The sequence below is a fragment of the Moschus berezovskii genome, chromosome 19, assembly GCF_049115385.1.
Source record: "Moschus berezovskii isolate FMDL1 chromosome 19, NW_MosBer_1.0, whole genome shotgun sequence".
Lineage (NCBI taxonomy): Eukaryota > Metazoa > Chordata > Mammalia > Artiodactyla > Moschidae > Moschus > Moschus berezovskii.
Genome location: NC_142478.1, coordinates 15,578,426 through 15,592,612, shown reverse-complemented (window position 1 = coordinate 15,592,612; position 14,187 = coordinate 15,578,426). Strand labels below are relative to the sequence as shown.

General features: G+C 39.4%; 1 protein-coding gene across 5 annotated transcripts in view; it reads left to right on the top strand.

Moving 5' to 3' along the window:
* The window catches only part of SMAD1 (SMAD family member 1), an 82,958-nt gene that overhangs the window by 18,953 nt on the left and 49,818 nt on the right, over nucleotides 1-14,187 (top strand). For all 5 annotated transcript variants that reach the window (XM_055404355.2, XM_055404350.2, XM_055404352.2 and 2 more), the window contains exon 2: nucleotides 13,412-13,989. In XM_055404355.2, the coding sequence (XP_055260330.1) occupies nucleotides 13,590-13,989 (400 nt within the window). In that variant the 5' untranslated portion in view covers nucleotides 13,412-13,589. The remainder of the gene's footprint in view (nucleotides 1-13,411; nucleotides 13,990-14,187) is intronic.

Sequence of the window (14,187 nt, the reverse complement as noted above, 5' to 3'; positions counted from 1 at the left end):
AAGTGCACTCTGTTTATTGGGTTTTTCCATCCCCGTTGGTAAATAACTGGCTCTCGGGAGGCTAATAGGGAGAACTGGAGTGAACAGCTGATCTGAGGCGAAAGAGTTTACGGTGCAGGCCTCACCTCATTCTGTAGGTGACGCCTGCTTGTACCCACAGCATTATTTCCCTGACCCGATGAAAGACAAGCGCCTCTGCTGCCTTTTCACTCTTAGCTGGAGGGAACTCTTGCTGGAGGGTAAAGCGGGCAGCCGCTCTTTGCTCAGTTTCTGCTCTGCGCTGTCCAAGTGAAGTCCTTAAGTCCAGCTTGGGTTTTTGGCAGATTGAAAACAAGATGTCATTGATTGTGAAGGGGAGTGAAATCTGGCCGATCTCAATGTTTGTTTCAGCGGTTATGTAAACTTAGATTTTGAGGAGTTATTTTATTCTTCCAAATAACAGGTTAACATACTGGGAAAGGACAGGACTGAATTGCTTTTGAGATACCTGATTAATACAGAACATTTCTTTGGTAAAAAAAATTCATGCATTGAAAAATGTGAAGGATATTTGAATTATTAATGGAAAGGGGACTAGAACGGTGAGGAAACTTATTTTTTGTTATAATATGCCATTTTGTAAAATTGAGTTTTTTGATCATGTGGTTGAATTGCTTAATAAAAAAGTACATTCCCATCAAATATCCTGTTCACCCAGAATTAGGTCATATATCCCAAATCCATATATGGGAATACATTTATGTGAAAATCCTATTTCAATGATAATTCTGTTCTGTACAGAAACACGTTCAATGATTTTTTTTTTCTTTATGAAAAGATAAATCTTGCCACCTGTTAGTCATAATATTGTCTTCTGGGGCCGTGTAGAACAAATATCTTAACCTACTTTCAGTTTTTATTTGTTTTTATTATTGGGGTTTTAAAATTGGAAACAGTTATTGGTTATAAGTCAAAATGGTCTGCTCTCCTCTCCCACCAGTTCACTCCCTAAAGTAACTGCTTGTTCAGATTTGCTTCTTTCCTGGCTTTTCAAGGAACACATATATTTTACATGCACAGGTTTTGTTTCTATTCAAGTTTTTTAAATGAGATTGTACTATGTGTAGTATTCTGCAGCTTTTTTCAAACTGAACAATTATCATACGGTTTTTTTTCCATGTTAGACAAGAAAGGCTGCCCTCCCCCCACTTGTTTCACAGTTAACACCACTGTCGGATGTACGTAAGTTAATCATTCCATTATTGTCAGACCTCTGGGTTATTTTGTACGTGAATGGTCTTGAACATAGATCAGGCTCATCTGAGGTTGCTGCTTCCCTGGGAGCTGTTCCTCCGGCTGTTTTCTCTCATAACCCTCATACCACAGGGTCTACAGGAGTGGGGGTCTCCCCACTGCCCCCTTCAGGCCATTCTTCCAGCATTCTCCGTAAAAACACCCAGCCTTGACTGTCGTGTCAGACTGTGCCACACCTCCGCTCCTTATTATTCACTCCCCATCCTTCACCCTCATCACTGCAGGATTTACTGTCCTTACTCCCTCCGTTGGGGCTACCTTGGTGGCTCAGACAGTAAAGAATCTGCCTGCAGTCTGGAGACACAGGAGACATGGGCTTGATCCCTGGGTCGGGAAGATCCCCTGGAGAAGGAAGTGGCAACCCACTCCAGTATTCTTGCCTGGAGAATCCCATGGAGAGAAGCCTGGTGGGCTGCAGTCCACGGAGTCGTACAGAGTTTTCGTTCCAAGTGAAGCTCCTGTTTTCTCACTTAGAAATGTCTTAAAATCACAGAAACATGGTGGGGATCTGATCTGAAAGTCTGGAGACTGGGTCCTGATTTCTCACTCTGGATTTTGGCCTGCCTTTTGTTTCCACTTCGCAAGGTTCGCTTTAAAATTCCTGACAATGACAGAGCAACAAGTTTTATTTCTCTCACCTGTGGAGGAAGTGGCCTCCACCCAGTTTTACTGAATTAGGAGGGAAGTGATTTTTTCAAGTGATAAAAAGAAATAAAATTCCACGTTCTTCCCAGAGGAGGAGTTAACAATTGGGAGAGTGGCGTGAGACCGCATGTTGGTTTGTAAAAGGATATAACTTGTAAAGATGTTTCCTTTGATGCCTGTGATGAATATGGATGTGTTTCCCTTTTAGAGGGTTCTGATTAAATGACTCAATTAAGAGCAGAGCAGGAGGGTCTAAATATAGGGAGATGGCTCAGGCGGCCCTGCCTTGTGTATGTCACTCCCTCCTACAGATGTGCGTGTTTGTGGTTGCAAATAGCACCTGTGAGATCCACGGAGAAGGAGCAGTGTTCCCAAAACTGAAATATAGCAGGATTGCTGGGTTGTTTTTTGTTTTTTTTTTTTTAAGTTCAAAGGATAGTTTTTTTACTCCTCTGGCCTATTCCATTTTCATCTGTGAATTTAGTATTTGAATTACTTATTGTTTTAGCCTAGTGAATAGACTTCAGTATCTGTTCTGGTTTAAACTGTAGATCTACCGCTTACTAGAACATGATCTGGAAAAAGTTACTTAACCTCTGACCCTCAGGTTTATTAGTAAAATGGAGATAATGATATGCATCTTGAAAAGTTGGTATAAAAAGTCAATATGAGTGTAAAAACTACCAATACAATCCTTGCATAAGGTAATAACCGAACTAAAGTAGCTTCTTCCATTTGTTAATGATTGAATCATTCAGAATTGGTCACTTAATGGAAATTTACCTCATTTAGCATTCTTTGCAAGCTGTAAAGTTGCTGTTTTATGAAAACTTAAAAGACTCAAAAGAATTTTTTCTAAGAGACAACTACTGCAGACCTTTTCCTCTAACAGACAGACAGTAAAGTTTGAAAGTGCCTCTGTTCTTCAGTGTCCAGTGTTTGAGGAGTGAGCAGTAGCAAGCCGGTAACTACAGTTCTTAAGTTGAGGTGACTGCAGATGAGATTTACCAGAGTAGGCTCGTTAGGACCTGGGTATCTTGAAAGGCTTACCATGTACAGAAGGACAGTTTACCATTACAAGCATAAATTTGAGGAGGGGAATTCAGGGGGATTAAAGAATGCTGCAACTTTCAGAAACTTCCTTGTAACTCATATGGAAAGGAATCTGCTTGCAATGCAGGAGACCTGGGTTCGATCCCTGGGTCAGGAAGATCTTCTGGAGAAGGGAATGACAACCCACTGCAGTATACAACTTTTAGAGGACGTGGCAAGGAGATGTGGAAATAAGCCAAGTTTCTTGGTTGAAGTTGAGGACAGTAAGGAAACTCTGCTTTAAGCATCTACCTAACTAAACAAGTATCATCTAGTGAAACAAAACCAAACTGACACTGTTTTGCAGGGACTGTCTGTGACTAAGAAAAATTGACCAGGTGCCCTGTCGGCAGCCTGAATTTGTCAGGCTGGACTTGTGTATGCAGAGCAGAACTGAAAGAGTTCTTGTCTTGAAGAATTTTCCTACACAATGAACATATATTGAAGAGGGTACTTAATGCAATTGAATATGTAAACTACAGCACTGTAGTTAGAGACACATCTAAGTGTGACATCCATAAATCCTTGATTCCTTTTCACTGAGAGGATGCTGCTTTTGAAATCATTTGGCTGAAATATTACAGCCTGCAGTGAACTTCCAAGTGACAGGTGGTAAGCACATCCTCTTTTTGATTCTTGCAATTCCCGCTCACTTAACACTCCATTGAGAGAGACCACATCTCGGCAGCTCTTGCTGGCTTGTCCCTCAGATCACACCTAAGAGACTGGAAGAGAGGCTGTTGGTGCCTGTGTTTTTAAAGGCACCGGTACCTGCATGATCGCATGATGAAAATTAGCTTTCAAGAGCTGGTCCTCTCTTCCACCTTCACCCCCTAGTTTCTCCAGATTTGGAAAATTAATCTCTGAAAAAAATTTTAATGAAAAAGAGAAAGAGTAGCTATTCTATGTCATCAGTCTTACATTTAGAAAGTGGGGAAAGTTTTGGAAGTAACTGAAACAGCCTTAGTAATAAGAAAGTCAGGAAAGTTGAAGTTTGTCTTCTGGGTGTTTGGGCTTGCCTTGTGGCTCAGCTGGTAAAGAATCCGCCTGCAATGCAGGAGACCTGGGTTCGACGCCTGGGTTGGAAAGATCCCCTGGAGAAGGGAAAGGCTACCCACTCCAGTATTCTGCCCTGAAGAATTTCATGGACTATATACTCCATGGGATCTCAAAGAGTAGGATACGACTGAGCAACTTTCACTTTTCTGGGTGTTTGTGACAACAGGACATTGCTGCTGTTCCAAGACCAGCAGAATTCCTCAGTGATCTACAGTGGATATTCATATTACTTTCTTGTATAGGAGCTATAAATATGTATATTTATACCTTATATATATACACACATATATATATTTCCCCCCTAAGGACTCAGTCAAAGTAGAGTTCCTTTTAGCCCAACTTCTGAGCAGAGAAATAGGTGGTTTAAAAAGTGCTTTCAAGTCTGTCAAAGAGATAGAGGTTTTAGTCATCTGTACTTTCTTGTTGTAGGATTTTTTTTCCCTTTCATTTTGATTAGTGGCGAGCTTTATTTAGCTGCATTTGACCTGTTTGGAATTGGGAAATGTTGAATGAAAGTTGAGGGCTAACTGCTTGTTTGATAGAAGAAAAAGAAATGCAGAGGGACTTCACCTATTTTCTCCTACAGGACAAGTATCTCAAACCCAAGTGAGTTCCTAGTTGGAGTAAGTGGGAAAAGGAAACATTTGAACAGGTGATTTGTTGAAATCAAATCACAGACCATTGTTACTTTGGGGTCTTTTCTGAGACTAAGATAGCTAGAGAAAACCCGTCTCTCTCTCTCTCTTTTTTTTTTTCCTCATTGGGATGGCATTGCACTTGTGTAGCAATTTTAACTTTTTTTCCTCCTCCGTTTGCCTTAAGAGTAGATAATGGTGTAGCATTTTCCTTAAGGAGCTGTGTGATCAGTAACCTATGGTGCTTTTATTCAGAGCTGTCTGGAGCTGGTACGTGCTGGTGTGTCCTGTTTGTTTCCAGGGTACTCTCTCTGCCTGGCTTCATTACTGCTTTTCCTTGGTACCCTTCCTAGGATTGCTTTTCCAGCTGGAAATGTGAGCACGTGCGTGGCTTCAGCCTTCCTGTTCAGGCAGTCTGTGGGGTGTCTTTGGTTCTGCTTTTAAGTAATAGGTATTTTAGCTTTATCAAAAGCTTGGTAGTTTCCCAGTTCTTCATGACTTTTCATTAATTCTGTAGCCTAATTTTATTTAGGCCTGTTTGGTATGGTTCTCCCCTTCTTTCTGTGAATTCTCCATCACACTCTTCCCAGCAAAGCTCATGGCAGTTCTTGGATTCTTGGCTTAAATGGGTTGCTCTTTATGTTTTAAAATATATACTAGCATTGAGTCTCTGGAATATTTTTCTTTGCGGGCCTTCATCTTTTTAAGCATTTTCAACCCAAATCTGTAGTGTCTGGTCTGTGATTCTGTGGTTTCTATGAGTGTCGGGAATGTTTGGGTGTCTGTTTTATCCTTCTTGGGAATCGTGATTTGTTTTGAGGAGTCTGCTCTTGGTTAGGAGTATATATGGAGAAGGAAATGGCAACCCACTCCAGTATCCCTGCCTGGAAATCCCATGGACAGAGGAGCCTGGTGGTATATGGTCCTATGGGGTCACAAAGAGCCAGACGTGACTGAGCAGGAGTATGTGGTTGACCTTAGTACCTAAGTGAAATAAAGCATGTTAAAAAAAAAAAAATAGTCCATTTTGGAGTAATGAAAAGTTACATTACAGATTTCCTGGTATGTTCACTTTTTGACCCTTTTTGATGTTTTAATTCAAGCATCTCAGGGGAGGTAAGAGTTCTCATCAGGCCTTGAATCCTACCTAATTGGATGTTAGGATAGAAAATACCTTTCCACAGTACTAGTTAATATTGCTGCCAGTCACTTTATGCAATACACCTCTGAGGTACTTCCCATTTCCATGGCATTCTAGTGAGGTGTATAGTGAAATAATTTAGACATGACAACTAAACTACAGGAATCATATGGTTTGCTTATGATTTCTCAAAAGCCCCACAGTAGCTCTTTGAGAACTGGAGTCTTTTTCTGTTTCTTCACAAGATCATCAGTTTGAGAAGAGCTGGTGGTATAAGTCAGGAAATACACATGCAGTGTAGTTACTTGGAAATACTTTCTCCAGCAGAATAGATCAGACTTTTCATAGAAAGATAATCTTTACAAAGTTGTCTTCTTTCTCAAGTAAACTTATCCAACAGTTAAACACTTCCAAAGCGAAGTTAATCAATATCCCATAATTAGTTCCTTGATTCTTTTGATCTTTATGCCTTGATGTTTTACCATTAGAGTTAAGACAGTAATGAACCAAAGAACAAGAAGTTGGGGGCTGGGGTGAATCGCTTGCTTCACTGACGATAGGCCATTTATCTACTTTTTTTAAGGTGCCTGGAAGGAGTCTTTGATACTTTTCCCCCAGTTGCTTTTGGAGCCTATATTTTATGCTGATTTTGTTGAACAATTTAGTTATTCCTCAGTATTTAAAGGGATCATTTATTTTGTCTGGTTCACTGAATTCCATGCCAGTGCACGAATTATAACAGCACTAGTCAAGCTGCAGAGGGCGACTGTCCATCACCTGTCCCCTCTTCTTGTGCTTTTCTTGATTTGTGGTCTTGGTAGCCCCCAACCCCTCCCCCTGTGTCTTTTTATCATATCTTCGGATACAAATTAGAATAATTTTCCTTTAAAACTTTCAGTGGGAATCTGGGATCTGAGGTATTGCATGGCACAGAGTGTATTTTGTTGATATTCACACAGTTGGATAATTACATGTTTCTTTACTAGATGAGGCAGAGATGAAGAAAATGCCCCTTGTGCAATTGTCTAATGAGGGTTCCTTTCAATGCAGAGCAAGCTCACACAGCAGTTAAAGTTACTTTACAGCTTTTTGCTTTTTTTCTTTTAATGTTAAGGAATACCACGTAAGTTGCAGAATTCAATGGCCATGTCAAAAGGAGCATTATAAATGTATTTTTCACGTTTGGTTCTGGTAGTGCTAATAGAAATCCTTTCCATGAGTGAGACTCCATAGGGAATGGTACTGACTTTAGAACCCTGTCTTAAACTGCATTTTTATTACGTCCCAAATCAGGTCACACTGTAAGTCTAATTTGATTTATAAGTAGACTTTGTATGTGACTTGAATTAATGAATTGAGGTGGGTTTTTTTTTTCTTCATTTGCAAATATTTGTGTATAAAGTCTTTTTAAATTTTTTGAAGTTACAGATTTTCATTAAAGAATGTTTGAAAAGTTTTAACAAGTAGGAACAAGAGAGACTTAACCTTCCAGACCCAGCCACTGTTAACACTTTGATGTATTTACATAGTTGTTCAAGCTATATACACAGTTTTATATTCTGCTTAAGGTTTCTTCCAAGTTATCATTTTTATGAACATAATTTTTAAGGACTACATAATATTCTTTTGAGTGGGCTATACTACAGCTTCCTTAACTATTTTCCAATTTTTAGATATTTATTTTTTTCCTTGCAGTAAAGAATACTCTGACGAAAATCATCATGCAAAAACAGTTTTACGTTTTCAGTGCAGAATATTTCCTTAGTGTAAATTTCTAGAAGTGAAGTTACTGGAACAAATCTCGCCCTTTTTTGAAGACATCTTGGGGGTTCTTTACCGGTTGAGTGCTTTTTCTTCTTTGTCAGTGTGAAATGTTTGTATTTGGAGAAGAGGGAAGGAAATCTCTGTTTGCTGACTCATGTTTTTATTTTGCACTTTAAACTGATAAGGCCACTTAGCTCTTGACATAAACTAAAGCAGGAAGTACCAAAAGGGGCAGAAAAAAATGAGTTGTCTTGCCAAGGCCATCGTGTCATGGACTCTTGAGTTCCTGATGGGAGGTGGGTTACTTGTTTGACTTGACTGTAAAAAAAAATGCTTCCCCAGGAGGCAAAACTCAGTCATCAACCTGTGTTTTGTTTCATATACACATTTATATGCAAGAGTTTATGATCTTGTCATTTTAATATTTTTAATGGCATCACCCCCACACACACACACAGACAGTTCACACACACACCCCCACACCACACCCCTACCCCTACACACACACACACACACACACCACACCCCCACCTCTAACAGTGTTTGGAGGCAGTAGCGTTCTGTTGTTGTTGTTTTTACTTACACACACACATACAGAGTCCTGGCGTGCTGCGGTTCATGGGGTCGCAAAGAGTCGAACTCGACTGAGCGACTGGACTGAACTGATTCACAATGTTGTGATTCAGTTTTTTGATGTTGTTGTTTTTGTTCCCTGGGTGGAGAGGCCTTCTATATTGAGGATATCACCTTAGCTGTCTTTCTAAAACATGAATCTAATCACATTGATACTCTGATATAAAACCTTCCATTTGTCCACAGGATAATAGGTATCACAGGCCCTTCACAGTCTTGCCCTGCCCTTATCAGCCTTGTATCATCTACATCAAGCTTGAACCCTAGCATTTCCCTGATGTCTGTTAGAACTAGCTATTTAGAAAAGTGGTTTAAAAAGTGAGGCTCTAGAGCCAGAAACATGGGTCCCCACTCTGGCCCCACCACTTAGCACCATGCACATGAACCTTGGACAAGTTAATTCTCTGTGTTTCACTTTCCTTACCTGGATAGTAAGAAAAACAGAGTGCTCTCTTAAAGAGGGTTTGCCACAAAGTTTAAACTAGGTAATAAAGGGAACAGTGTCTCTCGTGTAATGATGACTACAAATATTAGTTCTATTGTTTTGCAAAATTCTGCTCATCCTGTAATGACATTTCCTCTGGGAAAACTTCCTGAAATCCCTGGAATGAATTGTTCCTTCCTTTTCTTCTCTCCTTTTCTGCTTTTATGTATTGTTGTGTGGCGTTTTTCCCTGCGGTAGAGCTTTTGTGAGGCAGTGTGGTCATGGTTGGCACATGCTCAGTCCAGGGGCCGCCTCTTCTGTTCCTGCACTCAGAGTTCCCCTTGTTCCACTCATGGAGCTCCATTCCTGATGAGACCTGCACTCGCCTCCAGACTGCTCAGCACAGTGCTTCAACTTGGCATACGGGGAGCTGGTTTGCTTCCTGTGAGTTCACTGTCAACACACTGGCTCTTCAGGATGGCACCATCTTTGTCTCTGGCCTTGGTGGGGTAGCCTGAGTACTTAGCAGGCACTCAGTGCAACTTCACTGAATGAATGTCAATTTGAATAGTTAAAAGCAAAGGTCTGAAATTCTGGTCCTCAATCTCCCCAACTCCCACCCAACACCCACGCCTTCTATGATAAATCCATCAGTTCTAGAGTTTAAAATAGCCCCAAGTGATTTTGATAGAAACTCACCCCCTCAATTTGAAATCCATTGGCTGAAATATAAAACCGCAGCTTTTGGAGTTGAAGAAAAGGACATACAGGATAAGGAGAAATGTATTCTGTTGATAAATTGTTACTAGAGGACAAGGAAAAAAGTTGTCTGTCTTGTTCTTTTGCACAATTAACCTTTAGTAAAAGTAAATAATCATTTCAGGAGGCACACTCTGACCAAGTGTGACTCTTGATGATAGCATAGTGTTTTGTTTTTTATTGTTAGACAAAAGTAATGCCACTTTCAAAGAACTGGTAAATCTGAGTAAAACTCTTTACAGAAGAACAGCTGAGCCCCTGTAGCCTATTGAGTAAGTAAAGCTCCACCCTTGGCCTTCTAATTCCTTCAGGGAGCTAAATCATTCATCAAACATTTATTGAGACTCTGATATGTGCCAGGTACAGGGCTCCGCTCCAAAGACAGGAAGATGGTCAGATAGAATTCCTTATTCCTCTAGTGAGGAAGTAACTATTGGCATGTACAATTTGCTGTGACAGCAGTCCATCATTATTATCCCTTTCAGTTCTCAGAATCAGTAATGATTTCCCCCTTTTATTCCTGTTACTGGTAATCTGTGCCTTTTCTTTTATTGATCAGTTTTGCTAGAGGAATATCTGGTTTTATTAATATTTTCAAAGAGCCAACGTTGATTTTATTTTCCTATTTTATATATGTATATATTTAATTTTTGCTCTCATTTCCTTTTACTGTCTTTGGGTTTAATTTGCTGTTCCTTTTTTTTTTCTTTTGGTCGATACATAGAAAATTAGTTTTCAGCTGCTTTTATTTTCTAATATATGCACTTAAGATTATAAACTTCCCTCTAAGCATGGATTGAGCCAAATCTGATGTGTCAGATTTTTATAATCATCCCATTTAAAATACTATCTAATTTCCCCTGTATTTTCTTCTTTGACTCACAGTTTATTTAAAAGTGTAATTATTTTCAATAACAGTATTTGGGCATTTATTCTTAGTTGTACTGTGATCAAAGAATGTATTCTTTATAGTTTTATTCCTTTGATATTTGTTGAGATTTGCTTAACGGCGCATTATATGGTCAATTTGGATAAGTATTCCATGTGATTTTTAAAGTTAGATGTATGCTGCAGTATGCTGGGCGCATACGTGAATTGAGGCACGTTTTTAAACATACAATCTCCTATATCTGACAATTTTTATTTGCTTGTTTTGTCATTTACTATTTTGATCTCCTGCTAAGACTGTTTGTCATTTTAATTATGTCAGTTTCTACTTTATATATTTTGAAACCATTACTGCTTGGATAAAAAATTAGGATTGTGTTATATTCATGGCAGAGCACCTCTTTTAACCTTATGAAATGTCCCTCTTTTACCCTTGGTGATACTTCTTTCTTTGAAGTCTCTTTTGTCTGATCTGATAGCTATGTGAACTTTTTTGGTTAGAATATGCACAGTACAGCTCTTTCCATTCTTTTTCTTTCGACTTTTCTCTGTCCTTATATTTGATATGTGTCTCTTGTAAGTACACTATATATTTTCATTTGGCTTATTTAGTCTCTTGATTTGTAAGTAATTCTCGAGACTTTGAGGACTATATCTGAATTTTACTGTTTTCTATTTGACCCACCTATTATGTACCCCTTTTTGTTCTGAAGTCTTTTTGGTTAATCATATTTTCAAATAGAATTCCATATTTTTAGCTCCTCTATTACCATTTTACCACTTTTAAATTATTCTTTCAGTGGTTGCTTTATTATGACATGAATTCATAATTTGTATCAATAATAATTTAATGCTTTAGCCTGGCCAAGGTAGTTTAAGGACCTTAGAACTCTGAATTCATTTATCCCTTCTGGTTCTTGGTTATGCATTTTAATTCTGTATTTTAAACACCACAAGATATTCCTATAATTGTTTTGTAAAGTCAGTACCCTTATGGAACTCTTCATTCTTTCCTACAGTTTTTTGCTTTTCCCTTGTGCTTGAGAATTCCTCCTGGAAGCCAGTTATCTCAAGTTTTGTTTGTTGTAAAGCACTTTTATTTCACAATCATTTTTGAATGATTTTTTTCCCACTAAGTATAGCATTCTGAGTTACCAGCTATTTATTGCATTTGGCATGCTAAAGATATCATTTTACTGTCGTTTTGTTTTCATTGTTCCTGTTGAAATGTCAGCTGTCACTGTACTCATTTGAAAGTATTGTGTCTTTTTAAAGATTTTTGTTGTAGGTTTTCAGCAATTATACCATGATATGACACATTAAAACTTGTGGATTTCTTTCTGTTTCTCCTTCTTGGGATTTGTAGGGCTTCATGAATCTGTGGCTAGATGTCTGTTGCCAGTTTTGGAAAGTCTCTGGCCGGTAACTTTGAATATGCATATATCCTCTCTCACAGTGTTTCTCTCCTTTCCTTTCATCTTGATCTAGTCTAGTATTAAGATGATTCTAGGCTGTGTTTCTGAACACTGTCCATTTCAGTTTAGCCCTTGCACTAGGGCATACCTCTTCAAGGGTCTCAGCGGAAAATCTGGTATGTTTACCAGAGTTTCTCCTTCTTGGCAGGCCCTCAGCTCTGTTTTTTTTTGGAGGGGGAGTGGTCTCCTCAACACTGTGAGACTCCTGAAATCTCTGCTTGGTCCTTTAGCTTCTTGCTACTTGGCTTCTTACAATGTAGCTTTGGCAAATGCCTTCAGGAGAAAAGCAGTGAAGAATGTTCAGCTTATCACTTCATCGCTTTTCACATCTTTCCAGATGTGGCCCCTCATGTCCTGAGTACTTTGATTGCTCATTGATGCCTTTAAAAATTTGGGCTCCCCCCACCTCGATTTATTCATTTGTATTTTATTCAACATTTATAGTTGTTTGGGGAGGAGGTTGATTTGATAACTGCTACTCAGTCTTAGCTGGAATTGGTGCAAAGTTATCATCTTTAATCTTTTTCACCATTTGCGTGTTTATCTAGTGAAGAGTAACTGGGAGGTTTAAACGAAACAACTTGACTAAGTATTTGGTACGGTATGTGTTCACGTGCTTCATTCGTTTCACGTCAATAAAAGGCATATTTGAAGAAGCAGGGAATGAATTTCCTACTTAATTGCCTGATAGTCCAAAGGCATAGACTTGTATACTGAATAAAGACCCTAAAATGTTGCCCCATTTATCTAATAAAATATAACTACCTTTTCTTTTAGCATGAGATACTTGAGCAAACCAAAAACAGATGCTAAGACTGTTGTAGTTTTACTTTGTCCTGTTGCTCTTAGTTTTTGTTGATTGAGGTGTATTTAGAAATAAATATTTTAGAGCCCATGAGTGACTGTAAATATAAAATATCACAGTTTCTGTTGAGAACTTGAACTTTTTTTGCACTAAGGGGAATATTGCTTCCACCTGATAACTCATATAAAAAGTAGCATACTTCTTTTTAAATTGCATCTCAGTTTATTCATCTATAAAATTGCAATGATTGTATTACCTAGTTGAAATAATTATTTAAAGGGTTAAATACTGTGCTAGTCTGCTGCCATAACAAAATACCACTGACGGAGTGGCTTAAACAATAGAAATGTATTTCTTAAGTTCTGGAATCTGTGAAGTCCAAGATGAAGGGTCCAGCCAGTGTGGTTTCTGGTGAGAGCGATTTTCCAGGCTTGTAGGCAGCAGCCTTCTCTCTGTGTCTGCAGGTGGCTTTTCCTCAGTGGATGCACACTTAGGGCAGGAGAGAAATCTCTCCCTTCTTCTTATGAGGCCACTAATCCTCTCAGGTTAGGACCCCACCCTCATGACCACATTTGACCTTAATTACTTCCCTAAAGGCTCCAGGTTCCATCTCCAAATACAGTCACACTGAGGCTTCAATATGAGTTTGGGGGTGGGGGGGTGCATAATTCAGTCCATAGCACACTGTAATACATAAAAGCACTTAAAATAGTACCTGGCCCGTGGTAATTGTTTAGTAAGTTGTGATTTTGTGGTAGAGACGATTTTAAACATCTTTTTCCCTTTTTTCTTTTCTAGGTGCTTGCTTTGGGTTTCTTTTGGAAACACCAGGAATGGTCATTTCTACTTTTCAGGACCTCCACACGAAGAAACTGAGGAGAATCTTATGTAGATAAAGTGAAGCGTCTTTCACTGTCCTTGCACGTTTGGGGACGTCTGTATTTCTTCCTCCACAAGGAGTGTGCGTAGCACCATCATGAACGTGACAAGTTTATTTTCCTTCACAAGTCCAGCTGTGAAGAGACTTCTTGGCTGGAAACAGGGTGATGAGGAAGAAAAATGGGCAGAGAAAGCCGTTGATGCATTGGTGAAAAAGCTGAAGAAAAAGAAGGGTGCCATGGAGGAACTGGAAAAGGCCTTGAGCTGCCCAGGCCAGCCCAGTAACTGTGTCACCATTCCCCGCTCCCTGGACGGCCGGCTGCAGGTCTCCCACCGGAAGGGGCTGCCGCACGTCATCTACTGCCGCGTGTGGCGCTGGCCCGACCTTCAGAGCCACCATGAACTGAAACCACTGGAATGCTGCGAGTTTCCCTTCGGCTCCAAGCAGAAGGAGGTGTGCATCAACCCCTACCACTATAAGCGAGTAGAAAGCCCTGGTAAGTGAGTCCTTTCCTGTAGATGCATTTAGCAGATTTGTGTTGTTTCTCGAAATCATCCCTTTCCATGTTTTTTAGTTGTTGTAATTTATAAGTATTAGGGGAAAAGTCATGTCTGTCAATCCTTGAAAGGGTCATACGTTCTAACAGCATAGTCTCTAGTTAACTTTATTTCTTAGGAGCAGGGCTGTGAAAACT